Genomic DNA, 20,881 nt, shown 5'->3' on the forward strand with positions numbered 1-20,881 from the left:
AGCGTGCACAGTCTTCTTTTTGTTAACCCTACAAACAGAGTTAGAGAGCACGAAAGCAAGCGCATCATTGTTATTTTTCTTTTCTTCATAAAAACAAGAAAAGAACGAATAAGACAAATCCGCGGCGGGGGGGAGGGGTTGTAGATGTGTGATGTGGAAAGAAGGGGAGGGAAGACATGCTCCTTACCAGCTCACATAAGCTAAAATTTGATCCGTGCCCACCACGGGCTGCAATACATGGATTTGACGCATTTCGCGGGCCCAGTCAGTAGTTGCTGTAGGAAATCCAGTGCCGTATGCGATCTTGAATCCTTGGTTCCGTAGGGATTCGTGGAGATCGTCGTTGGTGATGTTGTTTTCTTTGAGCCGCTTGAGATACTTGTCTTCCGGTTTGGTTGATTCCGGCTCCTTCTGTTGCTGCTCTTTGGCTATCGATGTAACAGTCGGGGCGTTCTTCGGCCGTTCCTTATGCTTTGCCCAATACGAAGCGCATAACTTGAGGCAGTCCCTGCGACGACGGAGTCATAGAAAAAGAAGAATAACCACACGTACATGACCGCACATCCAAAAGGGAAGGTTTTTGATAGTTAGCGCACATGCTTCTCGAGTTATAAAAGGCGGTGCGCTATGGGATCGTCAACAGAAATCCAGGTGGTCCAACCCGCTACTTACTCATGGAAACTGGTAGCAGGCTCCCAGGTGTTGTGCTTTTCAGAATATCCAAGCCATTTGATTTCGTATTTGACTACCCTGCTCTATATGAGTGCATAGATTTGCATCCTTCAGTAAATTGTAAAGTTGAGTAGAATCACCCCTTGCCATGGCTCTTTTTTCACGTCATCCACCCAAAAAACCATGTTTATAACGAGAGAAAACACTATCTTACCCGGTATATCTTGTGTCCCTTAATCGCTTCCACCTCAAATCTTTCCTCCACTTTTGCATGTTTCTGAGTGGCGTTTACTACTTTTTCTTGAGCTGCGGATTTTGACGACGTTCTGCGACGCTTACGCGTCACAGCAGCGCTGCTGTTACTGCTACGCTCAGACGGGTTTTCGGAGGAGCTGCCTTTGCCAGGCTTCATTAATGATGCCTCTTTGATGGTATCAATAGCTGTGGGCTCCAAGCGTCTTCTTTTGCTGCTGCTGCTGATGTTGCTATTGCGCTTTGGTTTTTTCTGAGGTGTCGGTTGGTCATTGTTAGTGCCGTCTTGGTCGTCGTCTTTATCAGGTGCGTTTGTTTGTTGCAACGCTTCTTCGAAACAATCGTTCAAGTCCTGCGATTTTTGAGGCGCTTTACCCTTCTACAAAAACATGAATTGAAGAATTAAAACAATTCATAAAAAAAGCCTTTTGTCAGTATTTTCTCGCTCACATTTATCTTTCCGTCCTATACTCTGGTTAATGGTAGAAAGTAGGCTTTACCTTGTCGCCATTTTTGTTTACTGTCTTCTGGATGGCAGGTATCATGAATCCTCGATGACTTGGTCGAATACGCCATTTCGACGGTCCCGGTGGTGACACTGGGGGAGACGAACCTTTAGAATAGGCTGTCATTTGAAATTAATGTTGGGGTATGATATGTAAACACACTCTCGAAAGTATATAAAAAGGAGAAGCGAAAGAAATCCTTTTTTTATGCGCGCTGAAGGAGCGTCGAGTTTTATATCAGATCACGTCATATTGAGCGGTAGAAAGAGTTGATTTAAATGTTTTAAAGTACATAGCACTTGTAATGGTCCTCAGAGGTTGGGATGGGTACAGTATGTTCTCTGCCAGAACCGGCCTGATTCAAATTTTTCGGTTGCAAATCAAAAGAGATGGGGTTACTCATTGTTGTAGTACTGATTGAGGGAGGACGTAATTATCGTCGTATTTAGCAAATATTGTGGATGAAAGACGTGCTTTATTTCATTGTCGATAACAGTACGATTGTGCGTAATTGATTGTTAAGTACTCCAGCTGCTGGTACTAGACCATCTACGTAACGCCGTCTTGGCCTCCCTTTGGTTTGCAGCACTCACTGGTGCATGCTCAGCAACAATTGTTTGTCTGAGGAAACAGGAAACCACTATGCTTCTGGGCTCCTGGTGCTTATAAAACTTCTGCTTTTTCTCTTTTCTCCTTTATTCTTCCCTTTCGTTGCCAAAAAAACAGCAATTCAACTCGTTTCTCCGTTTACAATCATTCTTTTACAGTCATTGCTCTCACTTGCAATGGACCTTGTAATGATGTACTCAGTTCTCGGTTCCCGAGCAAAGAGAATTGAAACGGTTCTATTTTCGGTTCTTCCATGGAACTGACCCGTCAAGAACGGAACGTGACCCGACTTTTGTCTCGGTTCCTCGGTTTTCGTGAGGATCCTTAGACCCTTGCTCCTCTCTTCCTTTTGTGCCACACTGCAGTAGTAGCAATAACCAATCACATGCATATAGTATACGTGTTCTCTTACTAAACTCTTGTTTCATTCTTTACTGTTGTCAGTATACGATAAACGAATCAGAATGAGTGCAGGAATTTAACTAATGAGGAAAAATGCGTATGCACGGACAGTTCCGCTCCCACGCACTCTAATTGCTCATCAAGAACGTTTTCGACGAGCTTCATAGACTTTGTTGTATACATCCCAACCCTAGCAAGATTGGCTTGCCACTTTCTACTAAAACACGTGAGAATCTTGGCAGCGACATCGGCAGCAGATCCCGGGAAAGCACAATCAGCAAGAAGCCGATGGTGTATTTCATCTATAACCGCCAAAAATTTACATCAACTTTGAGACTTATTTCGTCCCCTACATCAAAGATATCAAAATAATTAAGATGCACAACATGTATTTTTATGCTTATTTCGAATCAGTATTGTGCATTGTTGTTCCATAATTGTTTTTTATGTGAGCTATAAGGGCTCAAAGTTGACTGGTTCTACCAAGTAAAAGGGAAAAATGATATATCAGAGTAATATATTACCGCTCATGTTAACAAACAAGTATACATATCATGTTATAAGTTGACGCAAGAAGCGCCCATCATCATCTTACTTGGCTATTTTTTCTTATATGGGAAACCAACTAAGCTACAGAAGGCAGCAAGTAATCGCGAACCAAATCGCAAAAGGCTTCGACGCTTATGCGTAAGATACTCCAGCCGATGAAGAAGCTCTCGCTTTAATGGAAATTTTCTCTCCTTAGGATGTATGCTTCTCATCGTCATATCGGAATATAGGACTGATACATTTTTTAACGTTATGATATATACATCTTCTATATCATTTTTTTTTCATTTTTGGTGGCTATAGATGGAACATATGACTGATGCTGCCTGAGTCTTTTACGCCAAAGTTATACTCGCGAGATCGCACTGATACCGCTGCCGTTTCCGCTCTATTATCTCATTTGCCATCTATTGAGCCTAACTCTTCAGTCCTCTTACAAGAATTCGACCGCAACACTTTGAACCAAGGTGCAAGACGTGCTCCCAAAAACAGTAGCCCAGGTTGTGATGGTCTCTTCACTCCCCTCCTCAAGCTACTTTTTTTTAGGCACCCTTCTTGTGGAGATTTCGCTGTTTAAGTCTATAATGCCGCTCTCTTTGCTGGTGTATTCCCGGAGTCTTGGACTCAAACCCGTCTCTGTCTGCTGCCCAAGAATGGTCTCGGTCGTCGAATTGGCATCCCATCTCTCTCATACACACTGATGCCAAGATTCTCACTCGCCTACTCAATTCCCGTCTGCTACCCTGTGGCCAGGCGGTGATCAGTCCCTTTCAAACCGGTTTTCTTCCAGGTAGGTTCACTGTATAGCTGACAATGTGCAACCATGAGCCATTCAGGTTACACACTGCTAAAAGTATACTTCCACCTTTCGAACAATACCCCTTGTCGAAATCTTGGGCCTCTTCATTTTCTGACAAAACTTCAAGTTGTATCACAGGTGCTTTTTTCTTTCCAAAGTGAACCGTAGGGTCTGTTCAGAATACATTAATAGACATATGTTTACGGTTTAGTTTCTGTGAAAAGCATATCTGCTAACTCTGATACGATTTGTTTTTTTTATTTTTGGGTCGGTATGTAATTGGACTATTTTGATGATTTGAATTCAGTGTGCACCATATGGATTGCAATCGATATTCTCCTCACTTTACGGTTTTGCTTATAAACATATGTAACAGAAAAGTAATTACGATGTCTCTACTGTATATGTTAGTACATTGTAATTAAATTTTGTATTATCTTTTATTCATACGGCTTTCCCTGCTGGCTCTGTAACTCTTCCGAAGCCACTGACAACATATCTCTCTTCCCTATATTAGATAAACCGGCCGTCACGCAATATGACAACAGTTTGTAAAGAATTTATCAATGATGTGTAGTATAAATGATACAAGCTTTTCTTATAACTTTACCTTGGTAAACTATAACATCGTACTCACTCACACATGCAAACACTCCGAAACGGCATATTTACAGTAATAAACTGCACTCACGAATATCTGCATACACACTACTACCACTACAACATCAGTTCCAAGATAAAGATGTGTATTATTGACGCAGGGTTTCTTCCTTTCCTGACCAACCTTCTTCTCTTTCTTATTTTGTTCTTACAACATGACATATGCAGGAATACCAACAGTGGACATCGAACAATCTTCTCACCATGGCAGACGTTGTTTCTGATACAAGCAGTTTTTACCACAACAAACGTTACATCATTGCAGAGCAAAGGATATGGACAGGTGTGCATCGTACATATTAAGCAAGTGAATCAGCTTTTTGAAAAGATTCTCTAATATGTAACTCTATATTATCGGTGTGTCCAGAATGCCAATGACAAGAACAAGATCGAGACAGAGTGGTAGGAGTGTAAGGACGGCTATCAGTTCCAACGAAAGGATAGGAAATTGCCAAGAAGAAGACAAGGTCAAGTGTGACACCAGCAGACAGCAAAACGATAAGGCTCCCAAGTCACCACTATTTTCTTCGATCGTTGTTCTCATGGTTTGCTATTACGGCTACCACCCTGCTGTTTCTGTCAGAGATGATTGCAAGCGTACATTATCATAAAATACAAGTTCTATGCACGCAGTTGCTTTCTTTTCTACTTTCCCGTTCGATGGATGACGTGCTCATTTTTGCAGAGACCTTACTTATTGACGGGATGTAAAGAGTTTATGAAGCGGCTTACTGACACTTGCTACATACAGCTTTTAATAATATTACACAAGTGCAATGTAAAGAAAATGGCCATTTGTCTTTTGTAGTGCCTAAATTATCATCGTATTGTTTGATAGTACATTGTCAATCAATATCTGCAAGTATCATTGATAAAAAAAAAGAATTAGTGTAGTACATAAATAAGGGCACATTTTTTAATTTGTATATTAACTTTAGCAAGCACAGAATGAGAACGGGTGAGAGGCAAGTACAACAGTTACACACACACACACATTGTCTAAGCGTGAAGCACTTTTCAAAATCTCCGCAAACTTAACCGTGACGCAATGAGGCAGATTAGTATATATCGATTTTTCTGCTGAAAACAACACCTACATAACGCTCCACCGAGTATGTACAGAGCCACAGCCCGAACAACGAACCAGTCGATCAGTCGATTGCTGCAGAATAAAAGTCCTACGAATGCCCGAGCACTTTCACGACGCACCATGACTGTTGAAAGAAGAGCCGCTGCCACTCAATGGTGCAACAAAGCAACCCCAAAGATCTACCAGCGCGTTTTTACCACTCGTCCCACGTTGAAAACAATAACAACAACCTTTCGTAACATGGCAACAGTTACCACTGAAACTGCTGCGCCGTACAAACAATCGCCTTTTGTTCAATGGAAACTCTTTCCCGACTTTGAGCGATTGTTGGGCGAATGCAAACCAGAACAGGCGATTCCCGTATTTGAAGGATTGATTGCTGCAGCACGCGATCAGTTTTTGACATTGGAGGAGCAGTTTAAGCCCACGTTTGAAGGAACTATTGGACAATGTAAGGCGGTGTGTCGATGGGGGGGAAGGCTGGGTCGTGCCATAAAGCAACAGCAAAAAAAAAAAAAAAAAAAAAAGCAGGGTTCAGCATTGGATTGATTGAAATAACAGAGGGAATATTAATTTTTTGCTCCCTTGTTCGCAGTATCCGAGCTTGAAGATGAAATATCACGCGCATATGGCATTCTGTCACACTTGAACGGTGTCAAAAACTCTCCTGAATTGCGTGAAACGCTCGAGAAGATTCAGGTACACGAGAGTGGAGGGCTGAGTGTGTGTGTGTGTGTGTGTGTGGGAACAGAGAGGAGACGCGAGGCGTTGAGGGTGTGTTTACTGGGGGGGGAAAGGGCGATTGGATGGATGGATGGGTGGAGGAGACCGAGACATGTAAATGTACTAACCGACCCCGGTCTTTCAAAGCCTGAATTCGTCAAATTAGGCTTGCTGATGAACCAGTCCGTTCCAAAGTACAACGCACTGGAAGCATTGAAGGAGTCGGATGAGTGGAACAAGTTGGATAAGGTACAGCAACGCATTGTAGACAAGACACTGCGTGGTATGAAGAACGCTGGTATTGGGTTCCCTGAAAAGTCGCCCGAAAAGAAGCGCTTTAACGAGATCTCGGAGCGACTCTCGCAGCTGTCGCTCTCTTTCAACAACAACGTGCTGGATGCGACAAAGGCGTATAAGCATGTAGTAAAGGATCGTGCTGAACTGGAAGGCTGCTCAGAAGCATTCTTGGAAACGCTAAAGAAGAATGGAGAGCGACTGGGTGAGACGGAGGGCTACTGCATTACGCTCGACTACCCTATCTATGGACCGTTTATGATGAACTGCAGCAACCGTGCTTTACGCGAGGAGGTAAATCAATAAAAAGAAGACCCATATTGGGGGAAATATGCACCATGCAGTATGCACTGACGAAAGGAGAGGGGTGGGGGTTTTTTTTGCTATCCCATGTTTTTTTCTCTGTAATAGGTCTACAAAGCAAACATTACCAAAGCGTCGGTAGGTGCAATGGACAACGAACCAGTCATCAATGAGATCCTGTCTCTGCGACGGGAGAAAGCCAGTTTACTGGGTTACAAGTCGCATGCGGATTTGTCCCTTTCAGTGAAGATGGCCGAGAAAGTTGAATCGGCCCAGACCTTAGTTGACAGGCTGTTTGACGCATCTGTCGGAAATGCACAAAAAGAGGTTGAACAATTAACGCAGTTTGCAGCTACCAAACTTGGCATGGCAACAACAACCCCGCTGTCGCCCTGGGACACGGGCTACGTCTCTGAACAATACCGCAAGGAGCTGTTCAAGTACGACGAGGAGACCATCTCGCAGTACTTTGCGTTCCCCAAGGTGCTCCAGGGCCTGTTTGACGTGGCGAATGAGGTGCTGGGGATCCAGGTGCGGGAATTGGGTTTGGCCGAGTTGGAAGCAAGCAACATTACAAGGTGGCACGACGATGTCAAGGTTTTTGAAGTGTCCGAGAAAGGTCAAATCAAGGCGTATTTCTATGGCGACTTTTATTCAAGACCCTCGGAGAAGCGGAGTGGTGCATGGATGGATACTGTAACGACGCGCACGAAGCATCTGGATGGTCAAGTAACGTTGCCTGTTGGTAAGTTTCGTCCTTCTTTTGTTATTCATTTGTCCCCCTCAAGTTTTTGCTCTCTTCATGTGTTGTCTCCTTCATCGCTCGTCGTTTTAGCATACCTTATATGCAACCAACCGTCGCCGCAGTCGCAGGATGAACCCTCCTTGATGAAGTTTAGAGACGTCGAGACCTTGTTTCACGAATTTGGTCACTGCCTGCAACATGTGAGTTCCAGGCCAAAGCATGTTTTTATTGGAGAGTGGGTGTTGTTTTTTCTTATTAGAAAAGAGAGAGGTCCATGTCGCCTGACTAAACTCTTATCTTGCTTATTGCTAGATGATGACCCGTGTAGAGTACCCTGACGCTTCTGGCATCAATGGTATTGAATGGGACTTTGTAGAGGTAACATTACCACCACCACTGTTGTTGTTGTTGTTATTGTTGTTGTTGTTGTTATGTTGATGGCCCCTGCGCTTTCTTTTTCTGAACCCTATTGTCGTTTTGCCCCAGGTCGCGTCACAGTTCATGGAGAACTTTTGCAGCGAGCCGGAATGGCTTGAGCGCCTTTCGGGCCACTACAAGACAGGGGAAGCCATGCCTCACGACATGGTTGACGCACTCGTCAAGGGTCGTGAGTTCCTGAGCGGTATGGCGATGCTACGACAGGTACAACAACCTCTTTTTTTCTTTATTAAAAAAAAAATCACTCTATGTGCATTGCAAAATAACGTAATACTGAACGCATACATCTTCCCCCTGATAAATATTATTTTCGCATCCAGCTTCATTTCGCCAAGGTTGACCTCGCGCTGCATTCCACGTTCACACCACCCAAATCATCCTCGGAGAGATCCGTGTTTGACGTGGACGCAGAGATCGCCAAAGATACAACGCTCGTTCCGCGGCTGCCAGAGGATCGGTTCCTCTGTAGTTTTAGTCACATCTTTGGTGGTGGATACAGTGCAGGTTACTACAGGTACTTGAAGAAATAAACATGTCGCGCGGTCTATAACGATGACAACAACAAATGAAAAGCGACGACAGTACCGAAACATGAACCACTCACCACACGGGCCCCCCGCCCTGCTATAGTTACAAATGGTCCGAAACTTACTCAGCAGATGCGTACGCAGCCTTTGAAGAAGCAGCGCGTCGTGGGGGCAAACAGGCCATCTCAGAAATTGGAGCACTGTATCGTGACACCGTCCTGGCACTTGGGGGTGGAACGCCGCCAAACGAAGTTTGGAAACTGTTTCGAGGCCGGGGTAACGTAGATGTCAGCGCATTGTTGCGACACACTGGATTGCTAGCTCAGAAATAAAAAGTATCATCTTGACGCAATAGAAGGGGCAATAACTACTACCGAGTAATAATACGTTGACAACAGAGTAAGGTTCATGTTATGGTTTCTAAACTGCGGACAATGCTGTTGTTTCTTTCCATGTGGCTTGCGCCAAGGGAAAGCAGCAACGGTGTTGCCGATAAAAATAACAGTTAGTGGGTGGCATCATTGCTACCTCACATAAATAGTGTATTCTAGCACGGAAGGTTCTTTTGCTAACTGACAAAAAGTTACTGGCTTAATCGATCATCGCACTGAAACTTGCGCGGGGGTCCACCAAGGCCCTTTGTGGGTCGGTGGTATCAGTCTTTGCGGCAAGCTTCCGAGCATTGGCCTGGCTTATCAGGTGTTCTCCCCCTCCCCCCTCAGTTCACCGTGCGCCTAAACCAAATAAGGGGGCAAAGCGTTTATATGCGACTCACGTGTACTGGAGTGAGTGTATGGCTCTATACAACACACATCAATCCTCCATACAGCAGCATTCGCCCCTCTGTATATACGAGACGACCGAGATTGCCTTTTCGGTGAATAACCTGAAAAAATCAATTCCCCACCCAACCCCCTCTCTAGTTGCGCGCTATCAAAATAATGGCATTTTTATATAAAACCGCATCTTGCATTCTTTTGCACTTGATAACCTGCTTTTCTTGTTTGCCTGTCCTTTAACAAAACAAAAAAAAAAAAGTTTAAACCTACCTGACACACACACACACACTCTCTCTCTCTATCTGACACACACACACACACACAACAAAACACACTATGGTTCCTGCTTCTTTCTCCCCACCAAGCATTCCTTACCAAGAACAAGACCTTGAGCACCATCCTCTCCATCTTGAACGATCCTTTGTCAACGGAAGCAGCTACGAGCCTATGACGATGGACGCGCAGCAGGAGGATCAGCACCTCCACAATCAACATCCGTTCCAGCAGTACTCGCAACAACAGCAAGAGTACAGCCTTCTGCCCTGGGCTGTTCAGGAGTCTTCTTGGTTTTCGCCTTCTTCTTGGCAGGGAGATTCGCCTCAGCTGGGCTATCCGGATGTCGACATGCATCCGCCACCGCTGACGGCAGATAGCAGCTACTGCGCTTACAGCGATGCATCGTTGACGACAGCATCCGAAGAACAGTTCCCGATGACCGACTATTTCACCTATCGGCGCGACAGCAGTAGCAGCAGCAGTAGCAGTAGCAGCAGTAGCAGTAGCAGTAGCGCTTGTAGCAGTAGCGCTTGTAGCAGTACGAGCAGCATCAGCAGTGTCCATTACAACAGCAACATCTATGAGGAGGAGGAGGAGGAGGAGGAGGAGGCCACCCAAGGATACGCTGAAACACCTGTCGAAAAGAAAAAGACCTGTTCGAAAAGACGCGCGTATCCACGCCGACACTCGACGACGACGACGACAGGATGTGGACGACCGCATCAATGTGGGGTTTGCACCCGCACCTTTGCACGGCGCCACGACCTCGAACGACACACTCGCGTGCATACTGGCATCAAACCCTACGTCTGTCCTTGCTGTCTAAAAGCATTTCCACGATCCGATGCGCGCGGACGACACTTCCGGAACGAGCCCAGATGCCACACAGGCCCTCAGGTGCTGGCGTTCATCAGAAAAAGCATCCGGAGTACCATTTAGCCCGGCATCCAATTCTCTCGTTTGATCATTGTTCTTCTTTTCATTTTCCCCGTTCGTAAATACCCCCCCATCCGTCCATACCATCATGCTTCTTCATTTCCGCCATGTCATAACGCACCTGTTACTACAACAACTACTACAACTACTACAACTACTACTACTTTACGACGACGTCGATTTCTCATCCACTCTCGTTCTCATTTGCTGTGTGCCACGGAGGAATCAAGAAAAAAGGAAAGCCACCGTATCTATTTTTCTTCTAATTAATCGCACTACGCCCTCTCTCTCTCTCTCTCTTTCATTTTGTTCACCATGCAAGTTTCTTTATTCTCGGTAATCCCGATTTGCCCCCTTTTCAAGATATGCTAATTTCACTATGGCAGCTGTATATGACCTCAATTTTAATATAAGTTCATTCTCATTCCTATTTTACTTGCTGATGGGAAATCCCTCCCCCCGGGGGGGGGGGGTGTGCGTGCATGCTTTCTACAGACAAGCAGTACAGGGAAAGGGAGAGAGAGAGAGAGAGAGAGAGAGGATATGTAGGGTTTGCTGGGCGGGCGTTGTTCCAGTTAACCGGGGCCATCATGTATGTAGATCGATAGCACATTTGAACCTGCATGCACGTGCGCGCCTTTCTGTGATGGGGACGTTGGGAAACAGAGTTCCGTCGTTCTTCTAGAAGCGTTATGACAATAGCTGGTGTTTGTCTCACCAGCTCAATCAATATACGCTCTAAACTGTCAAACAAAAAAGCAGTGTGGGTATGACAAGCCCTTATACATGTACACATTCTCTCTCTCTCTCTCTCTGTCTCTCTGTCTTTCTGCTCTTTCTCGCCTATCATAGTCGGCCCCCACGGTTTTCAAAGAAAGAGGGAAGAATTGGCTCTTGAGCTGCATCCTGCTGTCATCGTCGTCACATGCTGCTGAACCTCTCTGTATCCACACTCTCCCCTGCTCAAACAGGCTCCCTTCCCGCATCGCGATACACACCCTTTTTTTTTTTTTCTCAGAAACAGAAAAAGATGGATCTGCGACATACAGCACAGCAACGGGCTTCGCGTGGGAGGGCTGCAAGGCAATCAACCGAACATTCGGACCTTACAAGTCGTGGGCAGGAAGAGAGAGAGAGAGAGAGAGAGAGAGAGAGAGTCAGAGTACGCCACATCTGCAGAAGAGTTTCTCGATTTGGGGAACCACTGGCTTCGGTGCAAAATTCCTCACAGTTTCTTAACAAGACGACAAAAGAGCATCTACATCATACTGGACAAAAACTGTGACGAAACGGTCGCATCTTTGTTGTTGGCATGTACTACCGTCAGCATACACACACACACACAAAACCACGCGTCCGGAATGTTTCTTTCTTCCTTCTTCCATCGGTCAAAAAACACAGCTGACAGGCACGAAAAAAAGAAAAAAAAAAAAAGACATACAGCAGTTAGTCATTCTAGTAAGTGAGACTCCGCTTCTACTTGTACTTCTTCCACACCCCTTGTTCTTTTTGACGCGCCCTGATGCTTTGTTGCACAGCAAGCTAGGATCACGAGTAGTAGCGTAGATGGTTGCCTTGTTTGGATTCCATTGTAAAAATTTTATACAGCCAAGCGCGTTCCTTTCTTTGCACCCCCTCCCCGCTCCCTCATGAAACACTTGATCGGAATACTCCGTTTAGAGCCGAATACTTGTTCGGACAAACATTAAATGCTTATTTCAGGAGTATAGAAAAAAGAGAATACAAAGAGCAGCGAACAAAGGGTAAGCTCACTGTCACCAGCTGTTTTGTGTACAACCCCTTCTTGTGCGTTGGAAAAAGGGCGGGGGGGGAGGAGGAAGAGAAAAGGGGACGCTGAGGTTGGCGTGAAGTGAAGGGGAGGGGGGGGGGAAACTGAGCGCTCTGCAGTAGTGTTGTTGCGGTAATGAAAATTGAGGCTTTGACGTTTTGCTTTGTTCCAAAAAAAGTGAATGCCAGCTCGCCGCTCGATACGAACCATCCCTGTTGCTCGATTCGCTTGCCTATTTTAGGCTTGCCAGACATATTTTGCATGTTATGTGTGCGCGTGTGTATGTGTACCTCAGTCATCACCTGAGCGAAAAAGAAGATTCAAATAAAACACTGTCATGGCGACGGTAACTATGGCAATTGAACGCTTGTTGCGTCTTCTTCTCCACATGTTTGCGTGCGTTGCTCCTTAACACACACACACACACGCAAGCACGCCCAAAAATTGGGAGGCGCTCAGCCTGCTGTTGCAGCCGTTTCCGAGGTAGCACAGCAAGGAGGCCCGTGCGCGCGCGCGCGAAAGATTACTTGGAGAGTGAGAAAAAAAAAAAAAAAGAAAACGGAAGCGCGCGACAGGGAGAATAAGTAGATGGAAGGAGAGAGGGAGTCTATGCCTAACAGACGATAAGAGGAGGAGGAGGGGGAGGAGGGGATCAGCAGTGTGCAGCAGCAAGTCAAAGGTGTATGATAGTGTAGTGTGTAGTGTGTAGTGTATGCTGAATGATATCGAATCAGCCCGAGTCATATGCAGAATGTGAAGCACACCTCACCTAATGAATGTATGTTCTTCGCATGCTTCTCAAATTCGCATTGTACACACAGGTGTATTGATTATCATTTTCCCGACAAAAAGGGTAAAAAGCCATACTGTACGGTGCATTCACTACAACTCCCGCCCCACCCCCCCCCTCGCCTCCAGAAAGCCTGATCTCTTTTTGTCTGTTGAATGATGATTGCCTTGCATAACATGTCCAGTAACGAGATAGTATCCTCAATAAAACAGGGCCATGTGGCTCCTGGGTTTACTCAACACAGCACGTTCACAGCGCTTGATCTGAGAATGCTTTCGAATTTGTGTACCGAGTGTTCTAGTGCTGACGCCATTCAAATGCGGTGTAGCACTTTAGCTTTTTGCAAAACGTGTGTGTTGTGTACCCACAGCATCTGTTTCTCTCGTTTTTTATGAATTCTTCTACACAATGCTGCACCCGACAATTAATTCTGTCGACGATTGTTTGTCACGGATATGCGGTTAAAAGATAAACAATAATAAAAAAAGATTACCCAGTAAGTCGGAGTTAAGCGCGTTTACGCGCATCCAACCCTCTTTTCACTACTATTACCTCCTTAATTTGACCGTGTTGTACAATTATGCATTTGTGTATATATACATTTTACTAATGCGCCGCCATCTTGCCCCCTTTCCTGTGCTCTCCTTGATACAGATTGCTTCTGCTTCGTTCTCCAAAAGATAAATGAGGAAACGAAATGTAGGGAAATGTATATTACTATAATTGTATATTCTTCCTAAATCATCCACAAATCACTCTGGCTGTTGTTGCTCAGCCAAAGGCTGCTGCTGCTGCTGCTGTCTCCTTGAAATTTTATAGATCCGCATGCACAGGGTCCCGGTCAATACTTGGATGCACCAATGAAAAAGGCAGGTCCATGCCATTTGATACAGGTATTTGGGTGAAAATACTGTCCAGATAAACAAATGCTCCCGAAGTAGCGTGACAGCCACCGACAGAATTGCCAGAAAAGCGCCAAACATTGCGGATTGTGTCGTAACATATTCCCACCATCCATCGTGTCCTTCAGCGACAAGGATCCATCCAGCCATGCACCACCAGATACTCGTTGCCCAGTTGGAGCAGAACGTCAGCGCACCGATCAACACAGTGTCATAGCCAGTGACCCCAATGTAGGCATTGCTCAGATCAACAGCCGCTATTGAGTTTGAGCGTCCACTCATAAAGAACGCGGCCTGCGTCAAGCACAGCATGATCACTGCCACGATGCGTGTTCCTCCGCGGTATTCAATTTCCGATTGCAAAGGCAGTGCGTCGTGCCAAATGCGCAGGAGATACAGCTGCACCGCGTAGATGATAAACAAAGGAGCATTGTGGGTACGTGAAAAAAGAATCAGCATTGGAGTGATCATGCATAATAAAACATCCAAAAAATGCTTTGCGTGCCGTGGTTGCTGCTCCCCGTGCTCGTGATCTTTTTGGTAAAGTTCACTTGTCAATTTTTTTCTGACCTGCACACAAGCGTCACTTTTGTTTTTTGTACTTGCCTTGAATATCCAAAACGCTGGCTCGTTTAATCACATACACAAGTGCTGTCAGCACGAACAAGCCAGAGCTGCAGTAATTGTATATCAGTTTGCCGAGTGCTACTTGGTCCAAGTGGTTGGTAAATTCGAGCTTGACAAGCAATCCTTTGTACATTGCGTGAAGGCCAGCACCGTCGTCTTGACTTTGAGAAGGCTCTGATCGGACCTTGTATAAGAATATCAATGCGCATGTCAGTGCCAAGATCATGACCAGCACGATCTTGCAAAAAGCTATAATGTAGCTTGCGCCCGAGGACGAGGGTGCTACTTCGAGCGGCCGGTCTTTGCTTCGCCACACTGCGTATACGAGCCAGATCCATGGAACGGCAAGAGACAATGCAAGCATATGCCATTTCATGTTTTCGGACATCAATGATCTGATAGTATCGTTCCAATCCATAGTGATACGGACCAAGATAAGCTGTGTTATGCATACAACGGACAACCACGTTTGTTGCACCACGTTCTTGTTTGGTATCGTAAAGCTAAAGGAACCACGAGCGACAGGGGATCAGAAATAGTTGGGGAAAAAAAAAAAAAAAGAGCCAAAACCATGACAACTGCAAAATCAAGGCGGGGACATTACCATTGCAAAGCCAGTAGCAAGAATAGCGAGGATGTGAAGTAGTACCATACCGAATGTTCTTCTTCGATGAAACTACTCGCAAACATGCTAATACCGTAAGCAATCAGCATTCCAGATGCAAAGACCTTGGTTTGTGACCATAGCAAAGACATTCGTTCGGTCAAGATAATGGCACGATATGCAAACACTGCGGCGCTGATAAACATCAAGCAAGTTCCTATAGCCATATCTGCTAGCTTATAGTCACTTGCTGTACTTGCAAGCTGCGATTGTGCCTCGATGATAAACTAACAAATGAACATTAGCTATGCCCCAGAGCAGTGCATCCCGATCCGTGTCGTCTCTTTTTTTTTTTTTTTTTGTTACCTCTGAATAAGCTTCAGCAGCAGCTTTGGCGACGGCTATGTCCAGCGAAGACAAGAACCTGCGGTGCTGATCGACAGCACGGCTGTAAACGTGTCCAATGGGGTTGGTAGTGTCCGATGGAGGTTGAGCTGGACTGTGCAAGGAGTGTGTCAAGTCTGGCACCATGCGCTCGAGCAGTTGGCCCAACTGAAAAGCATTCAATTGCAATGCCCTCAGTAACTGCACAGGAGGACCGGACTTTCTCTGGAGCAACTCTGGGATGATCTTTCCAAGACTGTTCTTGGGAATGGGAAAGGAAAACAGGGCTGCAAGGGTAGGTACCACGTCTATCTGGTCAATCACTGGAAAGCCGAACGCCCGGGCAGTGTGCTCCTCGCTCAGTAGGACCTTTGTGTGTCTCATGCTGGGACGTGACTCGAATCGAGGGCTCATGAACACTAAAGCCTAAAACAGTTCAAATTTAAGTATCTTTTTGTTTATACGGATTGACCTCCGTCTCCACCGTAAATAGACGAGTCTAACTCACTGCAGACGTTTCGCCGACAGATGATCCACCGTGATTCCCTGCCTATCAATTCATGGGTTGGTAAACAAAGCACTTGCACAGACAGGAAAAGTTTATTAAATCATTTCCCCCTTACCTCATTCATCCCATGATCACCACAAAGAATAATTAATGTACCCTTTGCATCAGCATCCTGCTTCACGCGTTCTGCATCTTGCTGTGCCACTATCCCATAGATCTGTTCAACTGCTTGATCCATTTCTCGTTGCTTGGGCTGCATCAATGGACTATAGGGCCCACCAAGATGACCAACGTGATCCAGGCCGAGATAATGCAAAATAATGGCGTCCCAATCCTGCTCTGTAAAGGTCGGTCCAATGTGCCGTGTTACGTTCAAGTCGACCTCGACCGTGTCCGACACATAAAAGGACGTCGTCCCGTCTTGTTTGGCAAACGTGTTGGGGAACAGCCGGATCCACGTGTCGTCTCCAAAAAAATGGATGGTCCGATTACTTGTTTGTTGAAACTGCTGGACCCAGTTGTCGTGGTGTTGCAAGGACGAACTCGTATCGGACTCTGCGATATTAAGGATAGCATCTAAAAAACTAGGCACCGTTCCTGGGAGCATTGGGGTTGGAGATGTGGGACAAAGGGGGGGGGGGGGCCAGTAGTAAATCATGCATTGTTAGTTGAAGCACAATTTAAGCATATGTTGTGGAACTATCTCTCCCCCTTCTTTCTTTCTGCGTTACCTGTTGTCAATGCTTTGATTCGAGGCATAGTAACCGTTGGAGCCGTTGCTCGCGCCGTATACGGGAACGCCTGTCCCAATTCGATTTGGCTGTGCCATTGTATCACCAAATACCATCAGTGGCTTCATTCAACGCACAAAAAGAACTCTTTTCTTTACCTCTTGACAAAATCAAAGCGAGAATCAGGTCCAAGTACAAAGTCACTATAGAAACAGCGTATCAAGATAAGAATACCGTTTACATGCGCTTGCACACGGCCTGAGCAAACAATAGAAACTGCTTGCAGCTAGTATCGGGATAGCAGCTGGTTTTTTTTTTCTAATAATATTACACAACATACTTGCGAAGTGCATCGACAACAATGAATACGAGTCGGTCAAATTCCGGTTCTAAAAGTGCAGGCTGTGTTTCACTGTTTGCATCAGGCCATGGGGGTGCTGAAGAAGTGACATTGGCAAATCCAGAGAGGTACACTTTATACGGGAAAAAGCCACGCGCAAAGAGTGCCAAGCCAACAATCTGGATGATGGCCAAAAGGCAAATGAGATTGGACGGCTGCTGCACCTGCCACAGCATAGATCGGAAGAAAAAAAAGTAGATTGCGAAAGGAGCTTCAAACTATTTTTCTTTTCCCAGGTTGCTCTTTTGACGTTCGTCACTTGGTTCTCGCAGAAGCAAAAAAAAACAAGCGCAGCAAAAGAAGAAATAAAACAAAAAAAGACGGCCGCTCTTTTCCTCTTGTGCTCTTTTTTTTCTACCAGCTCTCAAACCATGAGCGATTCTACGAAAAGCAGTTCTGAAGTGAACACAACCCATAATTTCGTCTTCCAACATCCAGATCACCAATGGAAACCTAATTTCGATAAAGTCACGAGCCAACAAGAACCAGACACGAATTCGGACCAGCCCAGTATCGATTCCAACCAGCAAGACACATTTATAGATTCCTCGGGTGTAGGCAAACTCAACGTGGACTGGGATGACCTTGCGTCACAGTTCGAGCAAAACGTCAGCATGACACCTGCGGAACAGCAGCAGACGCGTCGACAGCAGGCATTTCAGTCGTTCAAGGCGCCGCTTACCGATAGCCGTGGATCCCAAGAAGAACGACGTCGACGCGCTTTGGAGTTGCAGAAAATGGTAAAACGGGTTTCTTCTCCGAATTTTTATGCAGTTGTGTGAATTTAATAGACGTGTTTAAAAATATAGAGTCGCCAGAATACATTGAACACCAGAAGACGACGCTATTCAGAAAAAGATGATGATGAGCAGGAAGGCGATGATGGTACTAGTAGTAGTAGTAGTAATAGTAGTGATGAGGAAGCTGACGAAGAGAACGTTGGTGCAATGGACGCGCATTCACAAGGGCAAGAACAGCATCAGAGCATGAAGCGAGGACGTGGCTCGGACGATGAAGCGGAGCGTATGGAAGAAGAGCCAAAGATTCAAAAAAGACTTGGAACTCCACCTGTTCGAACAACGAAGAAGAAAGGCAAAAGAAAGAAGAACAAACGAAAATTAGAGCATCAAGGGTAATTGTGTACTACATGAACATGACACGCAGTGATTACTGATATGCGTCAACCATGGATCACACACCTTTTGTAGGAATGCCGTCATGTATGGCGAGTCTATGGATGAGGTTCCCCATGATTTGCACGAGAATTGGGTGGTCATGCCCTATCCCGTAGGCAAACGGTGCACACTGACTACAGGAAGAGGTAAGAGGGCCATATGGACATGTGGAAACGGTGTATCTAAAAAGTACTCGATGTAATTTTCTAAGACACACAATGCGGTGGCCCTGTTTGTGTTTTGTAGGAGAAACGGTTGCCCGTCGAAAAAACGGTAATTTGCTTCGACGGACGTGGACCAAGAAGAAGGCGGATACATGCTATCGCTCAATATTTCAAACACATTTCTTTTTTTTTTTTTTTGCACTAGGCTCCGTCTATAAACGGTTTCAGTCAATGCTACCCAATGGATCAAAGGGCAAGCACGACTGGAAAACATCGAATCAATGCATACTCGACTGCGTGTATGACCCAGTGCATTGGACATTCTACGTGCTTGACGTAATGTGCTGGAAAGGGTATTCGGTGTATGACTGCGACACGGATTTCAGGTACGCCACTCCCTTCCCTCTTCAGACCATTTGCCCCGTTTATTTAAATTCACCCGAAATAGGCATTTTTGGTTACAAACAAAAGTGGAGAATGAAATGGATGCCCGAACCACCGACAACATGTTTTACAAGTTTAAGGCTTTACGGCCGATGCCGATGACAGAGCTCAACACCATCGCTGCTGACCCGCCAAAGTACATGGGTGAACAAGGCTATGATTTCAAGCTGGATGGACTTTTGTTTTATCATCGTGCAACCCGTTACATAGAAGGAAGTACACCACTCGTTGTATGGGTGCCTTGCGATAACCTCCACCAGCTATCATCGTGATTCAATAAATAAAAAAAAAATAAAAAGCAGGGCGAAAACTTTGTCCGAGCCCTCCCGCGTGCACCACATCCAACCGCCTTTCTTCCCTTCTTTTCATTCATTTTTCTTAATTGCATATTTTTTTTCTTCAATTCATACACACATACACACACACATATTTATATATACACACTTGCATAGCACTACTACATAACTTTTTACACCATGGAAACGCAATCATTATGGAGAAGAGAACACTATCTGTTCGATGTACATAACCCTGCATGGCACACCTCTGCTCAAGGAACAACTGGCATTCTGTTACCAAACAACAATGCCAACAATTGCGCCCCACAGTACGCCTTGTTTGATCACGGACTAATATACCACCATCACTCCAACGAGAAATCTTTAAGCAACACAAATTCAAACCACCATGACCGCCACTATGATACAAAACCTACCCCCACCGCCACCACTCCCTCCTGCTATTCCTCTTCTTCCTTTTCGAGAGAGCTCGACGTTTTTGGTAGCTCGGTGCTCTTTTGTCAACCTCGTGTAAAAACGACTTTTAATGAGGACCCATTTCGCTTGGCAGCCGCACAACGAGAAGCACAACGAGAAGCCGCCAAACGAGCATGTTCATCTTCGTCGTATTTGGTGGAGAGCGACCCCTCAAAGCGTCAAAGAACCACAACTACAACAACAACGACTCCATCAGGCTTATCATGATTACGCAAAGGTCACAAGGATAACTCTTTTCGCCATATGCACATTTAGAGAGAGAAGCATCTTTAAAGTTTTCACCACGTGTAGTAGTGATAAACAACCAATGATGTATATATCGTTTCTTACTGCTTTTTATGTGTGTACGTGTTGTTCTTTATAGTGTATTGTCCTTGAACATGTGCTAGTTCATAATTAAACCATCTTGTTGTTGGAGATGCTGACTTTTTATCAAGTGGATAATAAGAAAGGGGTCGCGGGAAGATTAAGGGGGGAGGGCGTGGCCTGTACCTGTTGCGACTGGTTTCCCCCACTCTTCCCGCGCAAAGTCTATACAGTATTTAGAAGGTCAACATGCCTCGAATGGTATCACAGCATAATCACGGTTACGATATTTGGAAGATGTAGCAGATACATAATGATTTCCTGTGGCCGGACTATGGCTGGCTTCTACTGCTAGACGTTTTTGAGGTCAAGCACTTTTTACAGCTGTATCATGCAATTATCGGCAAATGCGTAAAAATATTGGTATTAAGCAGCAATTTCTCATAACAAGGGTCGATGGCACCCAAATAAGAGGAAAACTTTCTCCTACCCCCTCTCATGAGAAGTTATGATCTTTTATTTTTAATGGACAAGAAGACGTATGTTTCTTCTGCATTCTATTTCTTTTTTTTTTTTTTTTTTTGCTCGATTATCGGAACTTTGACTCATTTACTACACGTCCAATAAAATGGGTCGTTTTCTCCCGTCGATTCCCAGGTGCATTGCACTGCGCACGATCCAACCCAGCGATCGGCTCATTCCGTTGTTCCTCGGTTGTCCC

The 20,881-nt window shown here is 45.2% G+C and overlaps 7 protein-coding genes across 7 annotated transcripts; 5 read left to right on the forward strand and 2 right to left on the reverse strand.

The window, feature by feature from the left end:
• Positions 1 to 612: 612 nt before the first annotated feature.
• On the reverse strand, positions 613 to 1,592 carry BDB00DRAFT_556613 (uncharacterized protein). Its single transcript, XM_053117836.1, has 3 exons — positions 1,425 to 1,592; positions 887 to 1,303; positions 613 to 755 (listed from the first exon to the last, which is right to left on the reverse strand). The coding sequence occupies exons 1-3, from the start codon at positions 1,554 to 1,556 to the stop codon at positions 669 to 671; spliced, it is 636 nt and encodes a 211-aa protein (XP_052976730.1). The 5' UTR covers positions 1,557 to 1,592; the 3' UTR covers positions 613 to 668.
• A 3,766-nt stretch (positions 1,593 to 5,358) lies between these two features.
• Positions 5,359 to 8,968, forward strand: BDB00DRAFT_837921 (uncharacterized protein). Its single transcript, XM_053124600.1, has 8 exons — positions 5,359 to 5,990; positions 6,135 to 6,238; positions 6,410 to 6,850; positions 6,968 to 7,804; positions 7,917 to 7,982; positions 8,091 to 8,246; positions 8,363 to 8,556; positions 8,673 to 8,968. Exons 1-8 carry the CDS (start codon positions 5,564 to 5,566, stop codon positions 8,899 to 8,901), a joined length of 2,454 nt encoding a protein of 817 aa, XP_052976731.1. The 5' UTR covers positions 5,359 to 5,563; the 3' UTR covers positions 8,902 to 8,968.
• Positions 8,969 to 9,152: 184 nt separating this feature from the next.
• BDB00DRAFT_837928 (uncharacterized protein) lies at positions 9,153 to 9,680 on the forward strand. Its single transcript, XM_053124601.1, has one exon. The coding sequence runs from the start codon at positions 9,363 to 9,365 to the stop codon at positions 9,525 to 9,527; it is 165 nt and encodes a 54-aa protein (XP_052976732.1). The 5' UTR covers positions 9,153 to 9,362; the 3' UTR covers positions 9,528 to 9,680.
• Positions 9,681 to 10,308: 628 nt separating this feature from the next.
• BDB00DRAFT_727736 (uncharacterized protein) lies at positions 10,309 to 10,494 on the forward strand (the record flags this gene model as incomplete). Its single annotated transcript, XM_053118267.1, has 1 exon — positions 10,309 to 10,494. A coding segment is annotated over one exon (186 nt), but the record flags the coding sequence as incomplete, so codon positions are not given.
• A 3,145-nt stretch (positions 10,495 to 13,639) lies between these two features.
• On the reverse strand, positions 13,640 to 17,584 carry BDB00DRAFT_837933 (alkaline-phosphatase-like protein). Its single transcript, XM_053124602.1, has 9 exons — positions 17,236 to 17,584; positions 17,054 to 17,098; positions 16,896 to 16,984; positions 16,280 to 16,761; positions 16,165 to 16,206; positions 15,639 to 16,082; positions 15,273 to 15,559; positions 14,648 to 15,171; positions 13,640 to 14,574 (listed from the first exon to the last, which is right to left on the reverse strand). The coding sequence occupies exons 1-9, from the start codon at positions 17,469 to 17,471 to the stop codon at positions 13,892 to 13,894; spliced, it is 2,832 nt and encodes a 943-aa protein (XP_052976734.1). The 5' UTR covers positions 17,472 to 17,584; the 3' UTR covers positions 13,640 to 13,891.
• Positions 17,585 to 19,427, forward strand: BDB00DRAFT_931258 (uncharacterized protein). Its single transcript, XM_053129034.1, has 6 exons — positions 17,585 to 18,035; positions 18,105 to 18,427; positions 18,504 to 18,616; positions 18,717 to 18,743; positions 18,840 to 19,020; positions 19,083 to 19,427. The coding sequence occupies exons 1-6, from the start codon at positions 17,667 to 17,669 to the stop codon at positions 19,348 to 19,350; spliced, it is 1,281 nt and encodes a 426-aa protein (XP_052976735.1). The 5' UTR covers positions 17,585 to 17,666; the 3' UTR covers positions 19,351 to 19,427.
• BDB00DRAFT_837937 (uncharacterized protein) lies at positions 19,414 to 20,281 on the forward strand. Its single transcript, XM_053124603.1, has one exon. The coding sequence runs from the start codon at positions 19,555 to 19,557 to the stop codon at positions 20,059 to 20,061; it is 507 nt and encodes a 168-aa protein (XP_052976736.1). The 5' UTR covers positions 19,414 to 19,554; the 3' UTR covers positions 20,062 to 20,281.
• Positions 20,282 to 20,881: the final 600 nt, after the last annotated feature.

This window comes from Zychaea mexicana (genome assembly GCF_025766255.1).
Source record: "Zychaea mexicana strain RSA 1403 chromosome Unknown BDB00scaffold_71, whole genome shotgun sequence".
Classification (NCBI taxonomy): domain Eukaryota; kingdom Fungi; phylum Mucoromycota; class Mucoromycetes; order Mucorales; family Lichtheimiaceae; genus Zychaea; species Zychaea mexicana.